Genomic DNA, 16,074 nt, shown 5'->3' with positions numbered 1-16,074 from the left:
CCTGAAGTGTCTGTAACCTGAAGTGTATGTAACCTGAGGTACCACTGTATTCTTAAAGGCCCTTAAGCCTCCAATGAACCATATAGATCAGCACAAACAATACTTGGGAACATAAAGAGCACAAACAACTGTAGGAACAAATAATGTGTCATATAGAGTTATTTAAACTGATAAAGCAGAACAGCAGGATGGACCTGCTCCATGTAGGATGCTGTTTGGGTTAGCATGCTATTTTGTAGCACCACAGCTGTGCACATCAGCAAACCCACAACTCCTCTACTCAAAATTGATTGTTCCTCTGATTCTAATATTGAAAAGCTGCACCAGCACGGCTGCTGGCACATCCATTCCTAATTCCTTATGTGCTTTGAACACAATTTAGTTAAATCCTGTCATTTAAGGGTAAGCAATTTAAACTTCATCCATTTGATTAATGAACATTTATGCCTGAAAAACAATGCAAGTTTGAATACTGGCAAAACTTGTGACAATATTAACATTTAATTAACATTTAATTATCAGAGTGAGTTGAAGGGTCAAGCAATTACCATTTATTAATCCCACTGTCCCTAATATCTGCAACTAAGTAAGTCGTGGCCTTGGACGTACAGAGGCATTTTAATCCGTTTCTGGATTTTCTACTAATGTCCCTCTACTCAGTCAGTCAGCTTCCACCTGGCCTCTTTCCTAAATACTAGGTTTTTTAATGTTAGCTTTTTGCTGTTCCACAGTGTTGCAACAGTTTCTGGTATAAACAGGCTTATTTTTAAACGGCACTCTCTGACCCCATTTGCACATAACAATAAGTCACGCTTAATGGCTTATTGGGATCGCTCAATGTGCTAAAGCATGCCAGCCAATCATTCCTGCATTGTTTCTCGCTGGCAGGAGCAACAATTATAATTTTTTTGGCTTGTTATGTCTTAACACCGATCCCAATGTGTTTCCCCCCAACAAACCACAATCAACAAGCCAAGATCAAACCATGGCTTCAAGAACATGTGGTGTGAGAGGGGAAGAGATAAATGTGTGGCTGTGTATATGTGAAGCTTATGAGAGAGAGAGTGTGTGTGTGTGTGTGTGTGTGTGTGAGAGAGAGAGAGAGAGAGAGAGAGAGAGAGAGAGGGAGGAGGAGGAGTGCCTGTGGCCAGTATGTGTTCTATGAGTGCGTGTCTGTGTGACAGTGTGCATCAGTGTGCTGTGGTCACCTTCTATATTTTTTCCTGGTACTTGGGAATGTGCCCTGTTATTATTAGACAGCCACAGTATTGGGGTGGATGGGTGGATATGAAGATAGTATTGTGTGATCTTCACAGTCAGGACTAGAAAGACATAGGTGACTTCCCATGGCAAACGTGAGGCTATAAGAGAGCAGAGTGAAGCAGCAATAAATTTGTATGATGGCATGCCCCTGTGGCAGCAATTTGTTGAGTGCCAATCACAGCACTTTCTCAAAATTCAAAATATGCCCATTGGTCCAAGAAGTTTGGCAATCTCTGCACTAGCGTGTTTCTCAACTCTGTTAAGTCATTATCAAAACTTATGTTTACAAATACATATGTTCAGTTTCCTCTGCCTTCTCCATACTTCTTTAATTGTTGTTTGCACCGATCTGTCTCGAGAGACAATGGAAGAGCAGAAAAATCAAAGCATTGGAGAATCACAGCACCTGCTGTGGCTTTAGAGACCAAATCAATCAATCAATCAATCAATCAATCAATCAATCAATCAAGGCTCCTTTAAAATTAGCAAATAAAAATCTGACCTTTAGCAGCTCTGGGAGAGGGGTGCTCTGCTTTCTCTGAAATGCCACACTGGTACACTCATTTTGATCAGTTTCAAAGCTGAAAAAGAGAGAGAGAGAAGTTAAGCTATTTTAAAAAGTTTTTGCTCATGTGAAACTGTTCCAACAGTAGAAGTAGAGATGAACTCCTTTTGCTTTATTGCAGACTGGCCCACCCATGAGGCGGGGTGGAGCAGCTGCTGCAAGTGGCAGAAGCCCTTGAGGGGGTACTCCTGCGGGCACCCCCCCATCATGCCAGTGGCAGAGATGGTGGGCAATGGTGCTGGTGGGGTGCGTGACCGCAGTGCCAGAACAAAAATTCTCGTTTTGCCCCAAGTGGCAAATCGGGGCGCACCATCCCTAACTTTATTTTCTTGTTTCACTCTGTCTGGATAGCTTCCCTATTTGCACTTTTCAAATTCTTCCTTAAATCTGTTTCTTCAGAAGGGATGGGGGGATGGGTGAAGCTGACAGGTTTGGTTTCTCTCCATTTCTCATTTTGCCAGTCTTAAGTTCAGTTATCCACATCAGTCTGCAATCCGCCCCCCCCCCCCAGCCCTCATGAAAAGTAACCAGCATTTTAGTGTGAATTTCTCCCAGTATACACATTATTGTATGTAATTTCCCCTAATATAGAGCATTTTCTAAACCAATCATCCCTATTATCAACCATTTTTGTACATTCTTTTCACTAATTGTGAATTTTAAGTACCGTTTACTCAAGTATACATATGCATTATTTGGCTGGAGAACAGCATCAGCATCGCATAATTCAGAAAAACATGACTTTCAATTTAGGAGTGTGTTGAGGTTCACATACTGTTTTGGAAAGTGTGAACTGGGTAGCTTTGCCTTGAAATGCAAACTGAATTGAATTTCTACACCTTCCCTATTCTTTAGTAAAGGCTTCCTTGAAATAGCAGCCTTCTGATTTCTTAACCGTTCCTTAATATAGCCTCAGAACTGTTTTGTCAGTTCCGGTCTTCAACCTCATATTTATTTTGTCTAGTCAAAATGTAAGCACCATGAATGGGTTGGTTCAGACAGAAGGGTAGAGTCACTCAGTGGAGAGGTATTATGAGGAATCTGAAACTTGTTCTGCCAGGAAGCTGAATAATATTTCTGTGCTTTTATCATCTTATAGAAGGTAATTTTATATTATGTACATGCATGGTTAATTGCCATTGGGATGAGGAATCAGTTCTTGTATTTCTGGTATTGTTTGTTATATGCCTATCGTGATTGCAGGGTTAAGCAAATTAAAAGTTTGCCGTTTGCTGTGGTTGTCCTGTCACTTAGTGAGTAAAGGTGTTTGCACAGACGCAATCCTGAATGTCTTCAGTATCTTCCTGGGTTAAAAAAAAAGTTTGAACCAGCTGACTACAACGACCGCTCCCCACATTAAATGGGGGCACCTTTTGCGTGGTCATGTGCAGCCCCCTGGAGCCCAGTGCGGCTCCTGGTAGTACGGGCTGGCTTCGCCCTCCCCAGGCTGGATACCTGGAGGTCTCTGCCTACCTCAGCCAATCGCCCAATCCCGCCTGGCGAGGCGTTGCCAGAGGATCAACCAGGTAGGGGGAGGGACCGCCCTGCCCACACAACACAAGGTGAATCTTACCTGCAAAGTGTCAGTTGGCTCCAGAGCCAGCCCAATCACCACACATTCTGCATATCCCTGATGTCTCCCAGATCCCCGGCTGGGGACTGGGAAGGATAAACGCCCAATACCTGAGCCAAGGTCTCCCTAAATCTGAAACTTAATAAAGTTGTGGCCAATTTTAATCCCATAGCACATTGTCAAGTCATTATTCCGCTAGGAGGTCGCCTGGGGTTGGGGGGACTCTGCCTGTCCGCACAAAGCTTTCAAGCAAGAATTCTCTTTGACTCAAAGAGGGATTTTTGCATTGTTCGTGTGTTAAATTAATTACCCATTTAGCTCTTTGTGAGTAAGTGCTGCCTTATTTCGAATATGTGCACCTAAGCACCATAGGACTCAAACAGGTTGAAGTTACACACTCGGAGAAGATGTTTTATATGCAGGTTTTTCTTACATGAATGTGCCCATGGAAAGCTGTTATTGGTCATTGCTTTTCAGTGCATGTAGACCTGCTGTATGGGACGCGGGTGGCGCTGTGGGTTAAACCACAGAGCCTAGGACTTGCCAATCAGAAGGTCGGGGGTTCGAATCCCCATGACGGGGTGAGCTCCTGTTGCTCGGTCCCTGCTTCTGCCAACCTAGCAGTTCGAAAGCACGTCAAAGTGCAAGTAGATAAATAGGTACCACTCTGGCGGGAAGGTAAACGGCGTTTCCGTGCGCTGCTCTGGTTCACCAGAAGCGGCTTAGTCATGCTGGCCACATGACCCGGAAGCTGTACGCCGGCTCCCTCGGCCAATAAAGCGAGATGAGCGCCGCAATCCCAGAGTCAGCCACGACTAGACCTAATGGTCAGGGGTCCCTTTACCTTTACCTAGACCTGCTGTACATATGTGAAAGCCACATATATAATCGTCACATGAAAAATTACACATGGATTTCACAAATTAACTTCACAGAGAAAAGTGGAGATTAATGGGGAAAGTTTGCATGCCATAAGACAATTATTTTGAGATGTATAAAATGTAGAGTTAATATACAAAGACTAGTTAGTCTGCTTATAAAGACATGGAATAGGTTTTCTTCCCTCAGTGTAATGACATTATTTCTGCTAGCTTTTCCCAAGTATAAACAATTAGGACAGGACTGAGCTTGAACCAGTTACAGGGATGCACCAACATAAGAATTAGAAGCCGACAGTAAAAGTGGTGTGTGTAGTGCAATTCAGTTAATAAAAACTTTTCACATAATTCTGCTACTGATATTATCAAAAAGATACAACTGCAGCCTAATCTGACACAAGTTAAAGCAAGTCCACTTTATTTACTGGGACTTACCTCCATGCATAGGACTGCAGTGTTATGGTAAGTAAAAAAGGTTTTCTTCTGTGAATGTATTATCTTGTGTAGCAAAACTGAAGTTCGCTGCTTTTTATTTATTTCTAAGAAGTAATACTTAAAAAGATGGGGTGGTTTTAGAATCTAAAAAACATTATTTTTCAGAAATACCTTAAATGAATATTTAGATGAGAAGGAAATACGAAGATTTATATAAAGCATCACGTAGGGGGAAGGAGTTAATACCCATGATAGATTAATGGAAAATCAGCATTGTATCTCTATTTCACCCTGGGCTACATGACAATTTCTGCTTTTTTCTCTGGTTTATAGCTCATTAACTAATACTTGTGCCAACACAGTTTCTCCTTTTCAAGAACGTTTTTGAGAACTGGGCGCTCAGGTTATCTACACTGGCTGTTAATCAAGAGCTGTCAAGTGTACTTAAAACCCAATGAAATAAATTATGATTTAAGTACATACAATACTGTATGCTGGATTTTTGCCATTATTTGTACAAGGCCTCTTGTTAGTTGATGACTTATACAAAAAGTAAACCAAATGTTTTAAATCCAAAAATTCTCTGTGTAGGAAAAAAGGTGATTAGGTTGGTTATTCCCAAACTGTACTTTTCCCCATTAAGTGATGCTGCCTTCCAGAGCTGTAAACAATAAGCCTACAACTGCTGATGCCAATAATATACAGTATTTAGAAGAACAGGAAAATTATTGCCAAGACACCATTCTTGCAATTAGCAACTGCATGAATACTTTCTAAAAAGTAAACAGGCTTTTACTTTTACTGCGGGGGGGGGGGGGGGGGGTTGAGCCAGATTAATGGTAGAGGGTTTTTTTTTAACCATTTGCCCTCTAGATCTGATCTGGCCTCCCACACCTATTTGCACTGCAAGTAAAACTCCTATTTATGCCAACTAATCTATCTAGCTCAGGTAAGTTTTTTTGAGGAAAAGCATGTTACTACATTTAATACTAATGCACAGGTGAGATGGCATTTGCAGATAAGAATTGGCAGGTGGGAAACGAGCGCTTAAACTGTCCTACAATTCTGCCAGTTCTCCCCTGTTCTCTCTTCCTCCAGTAGTTTTTCTTCAGTTTCCTCCAGCCAATTCTGAGATTGGAAATAAATTCATATTGGGACTTGAAGACTTGGGGGAGAGGGGAGGACTGCAGGGAAGAATAGGGAGGCAGAGGAAAGGCTGAGCACCACTTCCCACTTCCCACCTTCCAATTCTCCTTTGCAAGTGGCCACACAACTGCACTCCCTTAAGCATTCACCCAATAACAGAACGAAAAGATAGTGTATTCTTAATACTATTGCGAAAATGAAAATTCACCTTCTTACAAAATGGAATGGAACACCCACTGCCCCCCCTCAAAGCCAACTTTTTTGGAACTCAGGGTCACAAAGACTGATGCAGAAAAATTTACAGGCAAACTCCTGTTTATATACCTTGCTTATAATTTTTATTAAAATGGCAGGAGCCAAAGTAGGTATTCTGAAATACTGTATTCTGAATTTGTAAGAAATATGAACCAACTTTGAAAAGGCTTAAAGTCTTAATGCAGAGCCTTAGATTTAGAAGAAGGTGAAATTAAATTAGAACATACAAGATGTTATAATAGACTTTATTTCCAAGCTGCTGAAGCAGCCCAGTTCAATCACATAACCTGAAAATCAAATCAAATCGCCTGTGCAAACCATATACAAGAGAACACAAATCTTCAAAGACTGTCCAAGTGCATTTCCTTACCTTTGTTCTGCACAACAATCCTCTGAATGTGTAAAGAAAAAGCCCATCCCTTCTCTTCCTTTATTGAACCACCCCACCCACATTATGTATACAAACATTTGTTTGCCGTATTATGCAGCAATGCTTGGAACTTAGAAGGAAACTGAGCGCTGGCAGGAGAACAGAGATGTCTTGGCTTTGACAATGCAGTTGGGTAAGTATGTTGGGTAAGTATGGGAGGGGTAAAACTGGAAGACAGGGGTTCTGGGTTGGACTTTCAAAGACTATGCAGGGTGTTGTCATTCCAAGAATGATGCTTGACAGCAATAGATTTTAAACCCTGCTAGGACTGAGTAGAATACTAGTGTCAGTATCCCTCATTAATTTAAGTAGCACAATGGTGGTGGGGCTGACAGAGGATAGTAAGGATACGGGGAGAAGTTCAGGGATACATGGAATTATGGATGCATTTACCATACGAGCTACTACAGAAAGTGCCTCTAATTCAGCTACATTCACACATGCTCTCCCTTAGGTTCCTCCTGAGAGCATATTGAAGTTCTCTGACTTTAGGAATATTTTAAAAGTTCAAATAATCCAAAAAACAGTTCTAGAAATATTGAAAGGATAAAGAATTATTAATATTGAGGATAACAGCTAAGGCAACCAGCTATTTGTGCAACTAAGCCGCTGAGTTTCACTATAGCAATCAGCTGCTTGATGCTGTTTTTCAGGCCTATTCGCTTCTGGGCCTTTAATCTGCAAATGGAAGTTGGGGGATGCTGTTTTATCAGATTCCTCTGCAGCCGCTCAAAGATCTTAAAATTTCAGGAGGGCCTTCCAGAACAGCCTGGAAGGTGGCTACAGGGTGAGGAAGAACCACCCCTTCACAGGGGCCTGCAACTAGGAAACTGTTTCTGCTTCACATAATGCTCACAACCTGGGAACTAAACAGTATGGGTCTATTTCTGATTTAGGGCTCCAATTTGGAGTGCAAAAATAAAATGCACATTCTTCTTGACCAATTTGGACTAAAAACTTACTGTCACCAAATTTTAACTGTTACATTAAAAATACATATTGTTGACCAATATTACACAAAGCAAATTTTTTAATCTGCAGTACATATGAACATCATAATGTTTTATTTTTGTACAGAGCTCAAGGTCAATATTGAGCATCAGGATTATGGCAGATTACACTGAGATTTTCCTACTGTCATCTGTCAAGCATAGCAACTAATATTAATACAGACTATACATTAGACAAATAGGTCAAAGGAAGATTCCAACATGATTTTCAAATTAAAAGTAATGTTTCTGCTACTTCGCAGCAACACATTTGAGAATATTGAATTTTGATTAAATTTAAACAATTACAAAGAAAGGAGCAGCAATATCCTGTATTTGAAAACAAAATATTGACCTTAATACTTCATACAAAATATTGACCGCATGATACTGGCCCATGTTTGCATATGCTCATAGATCCATCAGTTTAAAACAGGATTATGTAAATGTTTAAAGTGCCTGTTATATTTATGATGTTGAAAATGATGTCTATGGTGAAATCTAAGCAGTAGCAATTTTAAATGTCAAAAAGCAATTTCATTTCGGCTATAAAATACAGTAATAGCAAAAGAAAATCCTAGCAGGCATTGCAAAATAAATAAGAGTTATTTAAATTATTTCAGGACTACAAGATGCTAGAACTCAGTTCCCAGTGGTCACAGAAAGTTCTGCAGTTGTACTTCTTTACCCTGTATATGTACAAGACTAAACTCCAGAATTCAAGGGTATAAATCAAGCATCATATTTATTCAAAATGGTCTGTCCTAAAAAGTGCAGAGTGATTTACAGAAAGTGACCTTTTGCAAACCTGGTTCATCAGCACTGAATGGACAAATGAGAGCAATCTTAGGAGGGGGTTAGGCATTGGAAGATCTCTACCAGAGGAACCATCCTAACCTTGCCCAGAATATTAAATCAAACTCATATTTGCTCCAAACCAAGACCCTGAATTGTCTAATAGTACTAGTATTAGGCTACCAGGAGTATCATCCAAAATGTTGGCTAATACACACATGCTTGCCTTGGGAAAGCTAGAAAAGGGTTGTATATATTTGGTGGAGGTTGTCAGAAGAACTCCTCCCTCTTCTCCTGAGTAATAAGCCCTCTCTGCTACAGTATTCTGCTTGCCTTCTCCAGCAAAGAGTAGGCATAGAGGCTTTGTCACAAAACTGCTGGACAGAGAAATCTCTGAAGGCTGAGCAGCCTCACAACTGCTAGGTCCTTCAGCCAGCTGTCTCCAAGGAAGCCAGCAAACAGGAACACTCTCAGGTGAAGATCATCAGCTGATATGCTGCAAGATCTTTCCACAGCAAATCAGCAGCAACCATTAAGATCTTTAGTGTGCTAGCTCCATGGGACTGCTACTTCATTTCACTATTCACTGTTGTCAGTTTTCTAAACCATAAAGTTAAACTTCAGCCAAACACAAACCAACATTTATGTTCTTTTACTTGCAACCATGAGCTAAAGAAATGTGTTTTAAAATTGGGGGTGGGAAACTTTTAGCCCTCCAGATGTGACTGAACTACAACTCCCATCAGCCCCAGCAAGCAAGGCCAGGGACCAAGAATGATGGGAATTGTAGTTTAGCAGCATGGGGGGGGGATTTGCCCATACAGTGGTACCTCGGTTGTTGAACGCTTTGGAAGCCGAATGTTTTGGTTTTTGAACACTGAAAATCCGGAAGTACCGTAAATGCTTCCGTTTTTGAATGCGCCTCAGAAGTCGAATGGCTTCTGTCACCGGTGGAGGCCAAGGCTCGAAAAAGACCCAATATGGAGGCCTACTGGCCGAAATATTGGGAATTAATTGAAAAAATTGGAGACAGTTGGAAGTTACAGAGCCAGGATAAACTAAAAAACAAGGTGCGAGATTGGTTACATTATGCTCAAATGCAAGAGGTTTTTAAAATGGATAAAAAAGTTGGTTTCCAGGAGGAGAAATCGAAACTAGAGACAGAATTGTTAGAACCAAAGACCAAGATTCTATCTAGAATGTATAACTTGCTGCTTATGTGGAACACACAGGACGAGTTAGTTAAATCTGCTATGATAAAATGGGCACAGGATGTTGGACATAATATTATGTTTGAAGACTGGGAGAGGTTATGGAACACCGGAATGAAATTCACGGCATGCAGTGCCTTGAAGGAAAACATTATGAAAATGATATACCGGTGGTACATGACCCCAGTCAAGTTAGCTAAGATACATCACCTGTCTGACAATAAATGTTGGAAGTGTAAGGAAGCAGAGGGGACTTTCTTCCATCTCTGGTGGACCTGCCCAAAAGTGAAGACCTTCTGGGAAATGATTTATAATGAATTGAAAAAGGTATTTAGGTATACCTTTCCCAAGAAACCAGAGGCCTTCCTGCTGGGCATGGTAGACCAGAAAATGCCAAAGAAAGACAGAACTTTGTTTATGTATGCTAGCACAGCAGCAAGAATACTCATTGCTAAGAGCTGGAAGACACAAGATTTGCCCACGCTGGAGGAATGGCAGAAGCAGTTGATGGACTACATGGAGATAGCTGAACTGACCGGCAGAATCCGAGATCTGGATAAAGAAACAATTGAGGAGGACTGGAAAAAATTTAAAGACTATTTGCAAAAATACTATAAGCTGTATGAATCTTAAGATAGTGCATGATTAGGAAAAGTTATGCTTTAGCAATCATGATTAAGTAAATTGTAAAATAAGTGATAAAAGAGAAAAGGAGACAATTTGAATCGAACATGTTATGTTTATTTTAAAGGCATTGAAACTGAGATACAATATATCGAATCTGGGTACATAACATTTGAAAGTTACAATAAGGCATGAAATAAGGTAACAAAATGCTGACATTGTTAATTTAAATAACGCAGAATCGGAAGGGGTGGGGAAGTCCAAGTTGTTTTTGTTTGTTTTTGTTGTTAAAAAAAAGGGAAAATTTGTTTCTTGCAATTATGTTATTTGTTTGTAACCTATAAAACTATGGAAAGAAACGCAATAAAAAATTTATATATATAAAAAAAAAGAAGTCGAATGGCTTCTGAGGCGCATTTCTCAATGGAATTTGCCAACTGCCCATTGCACCTCGGTTTTCAAACTTTTCGGAAGTTGAACGGTCTTCTGGGATGGATTACATTCAACAACTGAGGTACCACTGTATCTGTTTTTTTTGGGGGGGAGGGGCATTCTATCTGATGCACAGTAACTAAATTATTCTACTCTAAGGGTGAGATCCAACTCAGTTATAGTCATAGTAGACCTGCTGGAATAAATGGATGCACTCTTAAGATTAATGTTGGATATCAGCCAATAGATGTGGGTCACTGTTAATTTTTTGTACAGCACATCCATTTAAGTGCATGTAGCAAACTGAAAAAGAAGAAGGTTCCATTCCCCAAAAGCTAACGATAAAAAATAGACAATAGAGGGGAGAGGAGGGAGAGTCAAGGATAGCAAAAGATTATGGTGAGCATTTAACTGTAACTATAACCTAAATGAATAACCCATTAATGAAAACGTTTATTAGACAACAATAGTTAACTAGAATCCAAAAGTATAAACTTTATTCTAATAAGACAGTTATTAAATGCATATATGGTTTTAACATACAATTTAAGACAGCACTGTCTCATAAATACTTGGTAGTGTTTATCTTCTGTTGCCTTAATGGCTTTTGTGTTTTTATGTTGCAAGCCACCTAGAAATATTTATAAATAAAGCCCACATAATCAGTCTACATCAGTCATATGCTACAACTATAAACACATAGTTCATGTACATAACATCTCTTTACCACATCCAAACCTGCTATACAGTGGAAAATCTATTATCACAATCTGAATCAAATGACAGTCTCACAAGACTGTAAAGGGCTCATTAACACTGTACATATTGTCTTAAAACTTTCATCTAATGTACATGCTGTGGTAGGGAGGAGTTCAGTACTCATACTGTGTCACTTTAAACATTCATATATAGTAGGCTGCATTTGGTCAATGAAAATAAATGAAAACCTTTAACTCTCTCCACCACGGCAGTGATATTACTATTATTCTTATTCATTTATTCACTCTATACTATGCCCTTCCTCATGAAGGAGCCCAGCAAGGTGTCAAGACTACCGGTATTTGCTTCTGGAGATAGTAATCAGTAAAGCAGGGAGATTTACACACAGTTGAGATAGACGTGCATCCTATTCATAATGAACTTGATGGATATAAGGGACTAAGTCATATGCAATTTTAAGAAGAAATGTGTCCAGTGCAATTCAGAACAAGTTTATTCCACATTCTTCTTCAATTTTACACACACGAGAAAATTTTCCAATTTATAGTAGCACTAGTACTACAAGCCAATCTGTGGCATGTTTCCTAAACAAACAATGTTTTTGTTTACATTGTTTAATAATCTAGGAAATCTTCCATCTTATTATTTGTCATACCTTAAGAGGACTCGTTGCTCAACAAAAACCAAGACAAGATGCCAAATGGCTTACAACTTCCTGTACAATAAATGGCCAAAGCCAGAAACAAAAATATATTTCTGTGAAGGAATTATTCCTTCATTTTAACCAACAAAAACACTTGATTCTAATTATGGTTTAGCTAAAATCCAGAATAAACATTTAAAACCCCATTTAAAGATATTACAGCTGCTTATTCACCAGATGAAGCAACGTGGAGAGGTCTAATATACCGTATAGTTCATCTTATGTGCAGGTTCAGTTCCAAGGTTCCCACATATGCCTGTAAATCACATATAGTCAAACCTCTTCAGTTGCCCTGTGGCTAGTGAGTGAAGGGAAAGAGAGCACTCTCAGCACCAATGCACCAAGTGGGCCTTTCCCAGCAAGAAAGGCAAAGAGCTTAAAAGCTCCTTTCGCACTGCTTGGTCTGCTTGGTCAACCTGGTTCAAAAGGACTTTAAAATCCTCTGCCTTCCTTGAGACTTGGCTTGCACAATTTCAACCAGCCCACCTTTGACTGCGTATTGACACAAGTCAAATGCATGTGAAATGAGGGGTTACTGTATGCAGTAAAGCAGTTTCATGGTACAGTATTTTGTGGGCTTGGTCAGGAGGTTTGTAATAGGACTAGGTTAACTCAGACTCCGGAATGTGATTACAAATAATTGCACAGTAATTAGTTTCTACAGAGAACCTCTGCATTTCCTGTATGTGAGAAAAGTTATTCCTAACAGAGATTCAAAATTATGTTACTTTACTAAAAGTTGTGTTATGTTGCTGTAGCACAGTCCCACGCATGTTTAGCAGGATGCAAGTTGCTGCTTTAATGTCTAGGATGGCAGCTATACTGTACTTCTTCAGTCAGAATTGCTTGGCAGGAGAGGAGGGGGGAAGTTGCTTTTATAGGAAATGAACTTTAAGGGCATCCATATGGAATATCAACTACTTCAGATTGCTCAACCTCAGAGATGTGCTTGCCAGTAATTATTAACTGCTGGAGTAATAGATTTATTATTATTTTTTGAATATTTACATACTGCCCATCACAACTCAGGACCCAAAGGCAGTTCACAAATATATATATATACTGATATGAAAGACATCGCTTGCCCTGTCAGTCCCCACGAACTCCCTTTTTGCAAGTGACATCTGGAGTGCCACGTTAAGCACTTCTGACTAGAATGCCTCATGGCAAATGCTTTGTTCCAAAATGAGAAAGTGCTTGAAATCGAAAACGGGTCCAACTCTGATTTCTTTGGGAAAGTAGGAGGGGAAAGAAAGAGCTCGAAAAGAAACAAGGCAGCGGACTCGAGTGACCCAGGGGGAATCCAGCCTCATTCAACCCGCCCAGCACAGACTCTTTTGCGGGGTGGGGAGAAAGGCGGCGAAGAAGTGTCCTGCCCGTGTTGTCCCACCAGGAAATGCCACTTTCGCCCACAGCCGCGCGCGCTTCCCCCCGCCAGTCCCAGCAGCAAGACAGCTGCTTCTGTCGCCCAGCGATGGGGCGCCGCGACAGAGAAGAGCTGGGACCGGCGGGGAAGGCCGGCGACGAGGGAAACGCGAAGGGGGGAGCCTCGAAGAAGGGGCTGAGGCGACCGAGCCGCCCGGCGAAGAGCAGCAACTTATTCAGCCGAGCCCAGAAGGAAGGAAGGAAGGAGAAGACGAGCCGCCGCTGCCGGCCTTGCTCGCGCCCTTTCCCTACCTGCGTGCGCCCGGCTGCTGAGGAGGAGCAGCTGCTGCTGCTGCTGTGCCCGCTGCCTCCTGCTCCTTGGACGGGCTCCTGGAGAAAAGTCGGGAGAAGCTGCTGTGCCAGGAGGAGCCGCTTCTCCTTCGGCTGCTCCCGCCGGACATCTTTCCCGGCACCGGCAGAAAACAAGGAGAGCTGCTGCTGCCCTCTCCTTCCTCCTCCTCCTCCTCCTTTGGCGGCTGCGAGAGGCGGCTGTCCCCCCTCGGTCCCTTCCCGCGCTTGCAGCAGCAGCAGCAGCCCTCTTTTCCAAGTTTCTAGTCCGGTCCTCCAGCGGCAGGACGCGGGGAAAAGGAAGTATGCCGAGCAGCAGCCAGCCACTGATTTCTGCCCCCTGTGGAGGCGGGAAACGCTGCACGGCTCCCTCGGCCGCCCGGCCCACGAGGAGGAGCCATGGCCGCTTCCAGAGCACGCCCCTTCTTCCACGGCCCGCCCTCTCTCTCCCCAGGCACCCGGAGCGTGGGCTCCTCTCGGCCCGGGGTTGGGCAGGAGGTTTCTGGTGCTGCTGCTGCTGCAGCCGCCGCCGCCTCCCTCTCTCGCTTCTGCCAAGAACTTCAGGTCGGTCGAGTTACAGCCTCCCCTCAGCACAGAAAACAATGGTTACCACGAGGCACGTGGGTTTCTCGACGGCAGCGGGAACGGGGAGGCGACTTGCATTCCGCTCGGAGGCAAAGCGGGCGACCTCCCAAACAGCTCTGCCTCGCAGCCGCCAAACTGAAATGTTAAAAAAAAACACCACCCAACTAATTTCCTCACAGAGAGCCAGTCTTGTTGAAGCCTCTTGCCTTGCAGGCAAGCAGGACAAGAAAAGAGTAGGAGCCTTGTGGGACTTTAAAATCATTTTGGCACAGGTTTTTGGTGAACCTGCTCCGTCATTGAAAACACCTGCCAAAATATGCACCTGGATCCTACACAGGTTTTATATTTATATTATTGCATTTATATCCCCCTTTTTTGCTCAAGGAGCTCAACCTACATGGTTCTCTCCCTTCTGATTTAATCTCAACAACAGTTTGAGGTAGTTTAGGCTGAGAGATTGTGACTGGCCCAAGGTCACCCAGCCCCCAGGGGATTTTAAACCTAGTCTCCCAGGCCCTAGTCCGGCACTTTAACCGCTCTAACCACTATGCCACACAGGCTTGCTTGGAAGTCAGTTCCATTAAGTTCACTCGGGCTTCATCCTGTTAGGTGCATGATTTGATGGAGGTACCACAACACTCCCTTTTAATTTGCATACATAACTCACTTCAAAGGGGGTGCGCTCCTTTTACAAATTATAAGCTGTACATTACTGAATACTTAAAAGCATTTGAAGGATTGCCTAGCCTCCTGCCCCCCTACAATCCTGCTGGTGAGTTAAGATAGGCCCTACTTAGTGTCCTACCTACCACTTGGAATTGCATATCTGGCAGTGACTTGTGGGCCTTCTCTGTGGTGGCACCCTGGCTTTGGAAATTCCTGTTCCCTGAAATTCAGCTAGTGCCCACACCAGTGCAAAATATGGCTTTCCCCCCAGGCTTTTGGGAATGGTCACTAATGTTTAGTAATTGCAGTTTTGCTTTTATTGTGAGTCCATCTTTTCAAAGCCCAACATATGTATAAAAGTACATGTCAATATTCAGCAATTTTTTTATTGTTTCCATGCTTAGTTGTCCACCAATTTTGAGTACAGTGTCTGTAAACACTCACAAATAAAGTGATTATGTTTAAAGTGACCTGTGGATTCTTATTTTTTACAGTATAATCCTGTATACAGTGGTACCTCAGGTTAAGAACTTAATTCGTTCTGGAGGTCCGTTCTTAACCTGAAACTGTTCTTAACCTGAGGTACCACTTTAGCTAATGGGGCCTCCCGCTGCCTCTGCCGCGCAAATTCTGTTCTCGTCCTGAAGCAAAGTTCTTAACCTGAGGTACTATTTCTGGGTTAGCGGAGTCTGTAACCTGAAGCGTCTGTAACCCAAGTAAGTCCCATTGAGTTCAATTGAGCCTTCTCAAGTAAATAGATAAATGACAACACTTAACTATAATTACTATTTTCATCACACTTAAAGGAAGAGGGTATATTTTTAACAAGCCAAATACAAGGAATACAACATGAGTGACTGAAAACAAAGAGCATGATCCAAATTTCATCAGTGTGTGAAGGTGTTAGCCTTTCTCCCATTAAACTCCTGAGGCGCACAATTTGGAATTCCTCTCAGAGCTCAAAGTTGTAGTCCTGAAACTGTACATGCTGCAACCTAAAATAGTTTATACTGCCTTTGATTTGACAAATGTATATTTAAATACAAAAGATGCAGGAACATTCAAGGATGACTTCAAGCTCTTGCGGTCCA

At 41.9% G+C, this 16,074-nt stretch overlaps 1 protein-coding gene across 3 annotated transcripts in view; it reads right to left on the bottom strand.

The window, feature by feature from the left end:
• Window positions 1–14,203, bottom strand: part of CRYBG3 (crystallin beta-gamma domain containing 3) — a 64,579-nt gene extending 50,376 nt beyond the window's left edge. Inside the window, exons 1-2 of one of the 3 annotated variants that reach the window (XR_013392560.1) lie at window positions 13,697–14,203; window positions 1,766–1,844 (exon numbers count right to left, since the gene is read on the bottom strand). Coding sequence is in view for 2 of the 3 variants with exons in the window: in XM_028726802.2 (XP_028582635.2) it covers window positions 1,766–1,844; window positions 13,697–13,845 (228 nt within the window). In the remaining variant the exon portion in view is untranslated. The remainder of the gene's footprint in view (window positions 1–1,765; window positions 1,845–13,696) is intronic. The other 2 variants (XM_028726802.2, XM_028726800.2) reach the window with 2 other exon arrangements.
• Window positions 14,204–16,074: the final 1,871 nt, after the last annotated feature.

This window comes from Podarcis muralis, chromosome 4 (assembly GCF_964188315.1).
Source record: "Podarcis muralis chromosome 4, rPodMur119.hap1.1, whole genome shotgun sequence".
In the NCBI taxonomy this organism is placed as follows: domain Eukaryota; kingdom Metazoa; phylum Chordata; class Lepidosauria; order Squamata; family Lacertidae; genus Podarcis; species Podarcis muralis.
Note: the sequence above shows the minus strand (reverse complement) of the source record. Positions and strands in the feature narration are given on the sequence as shown.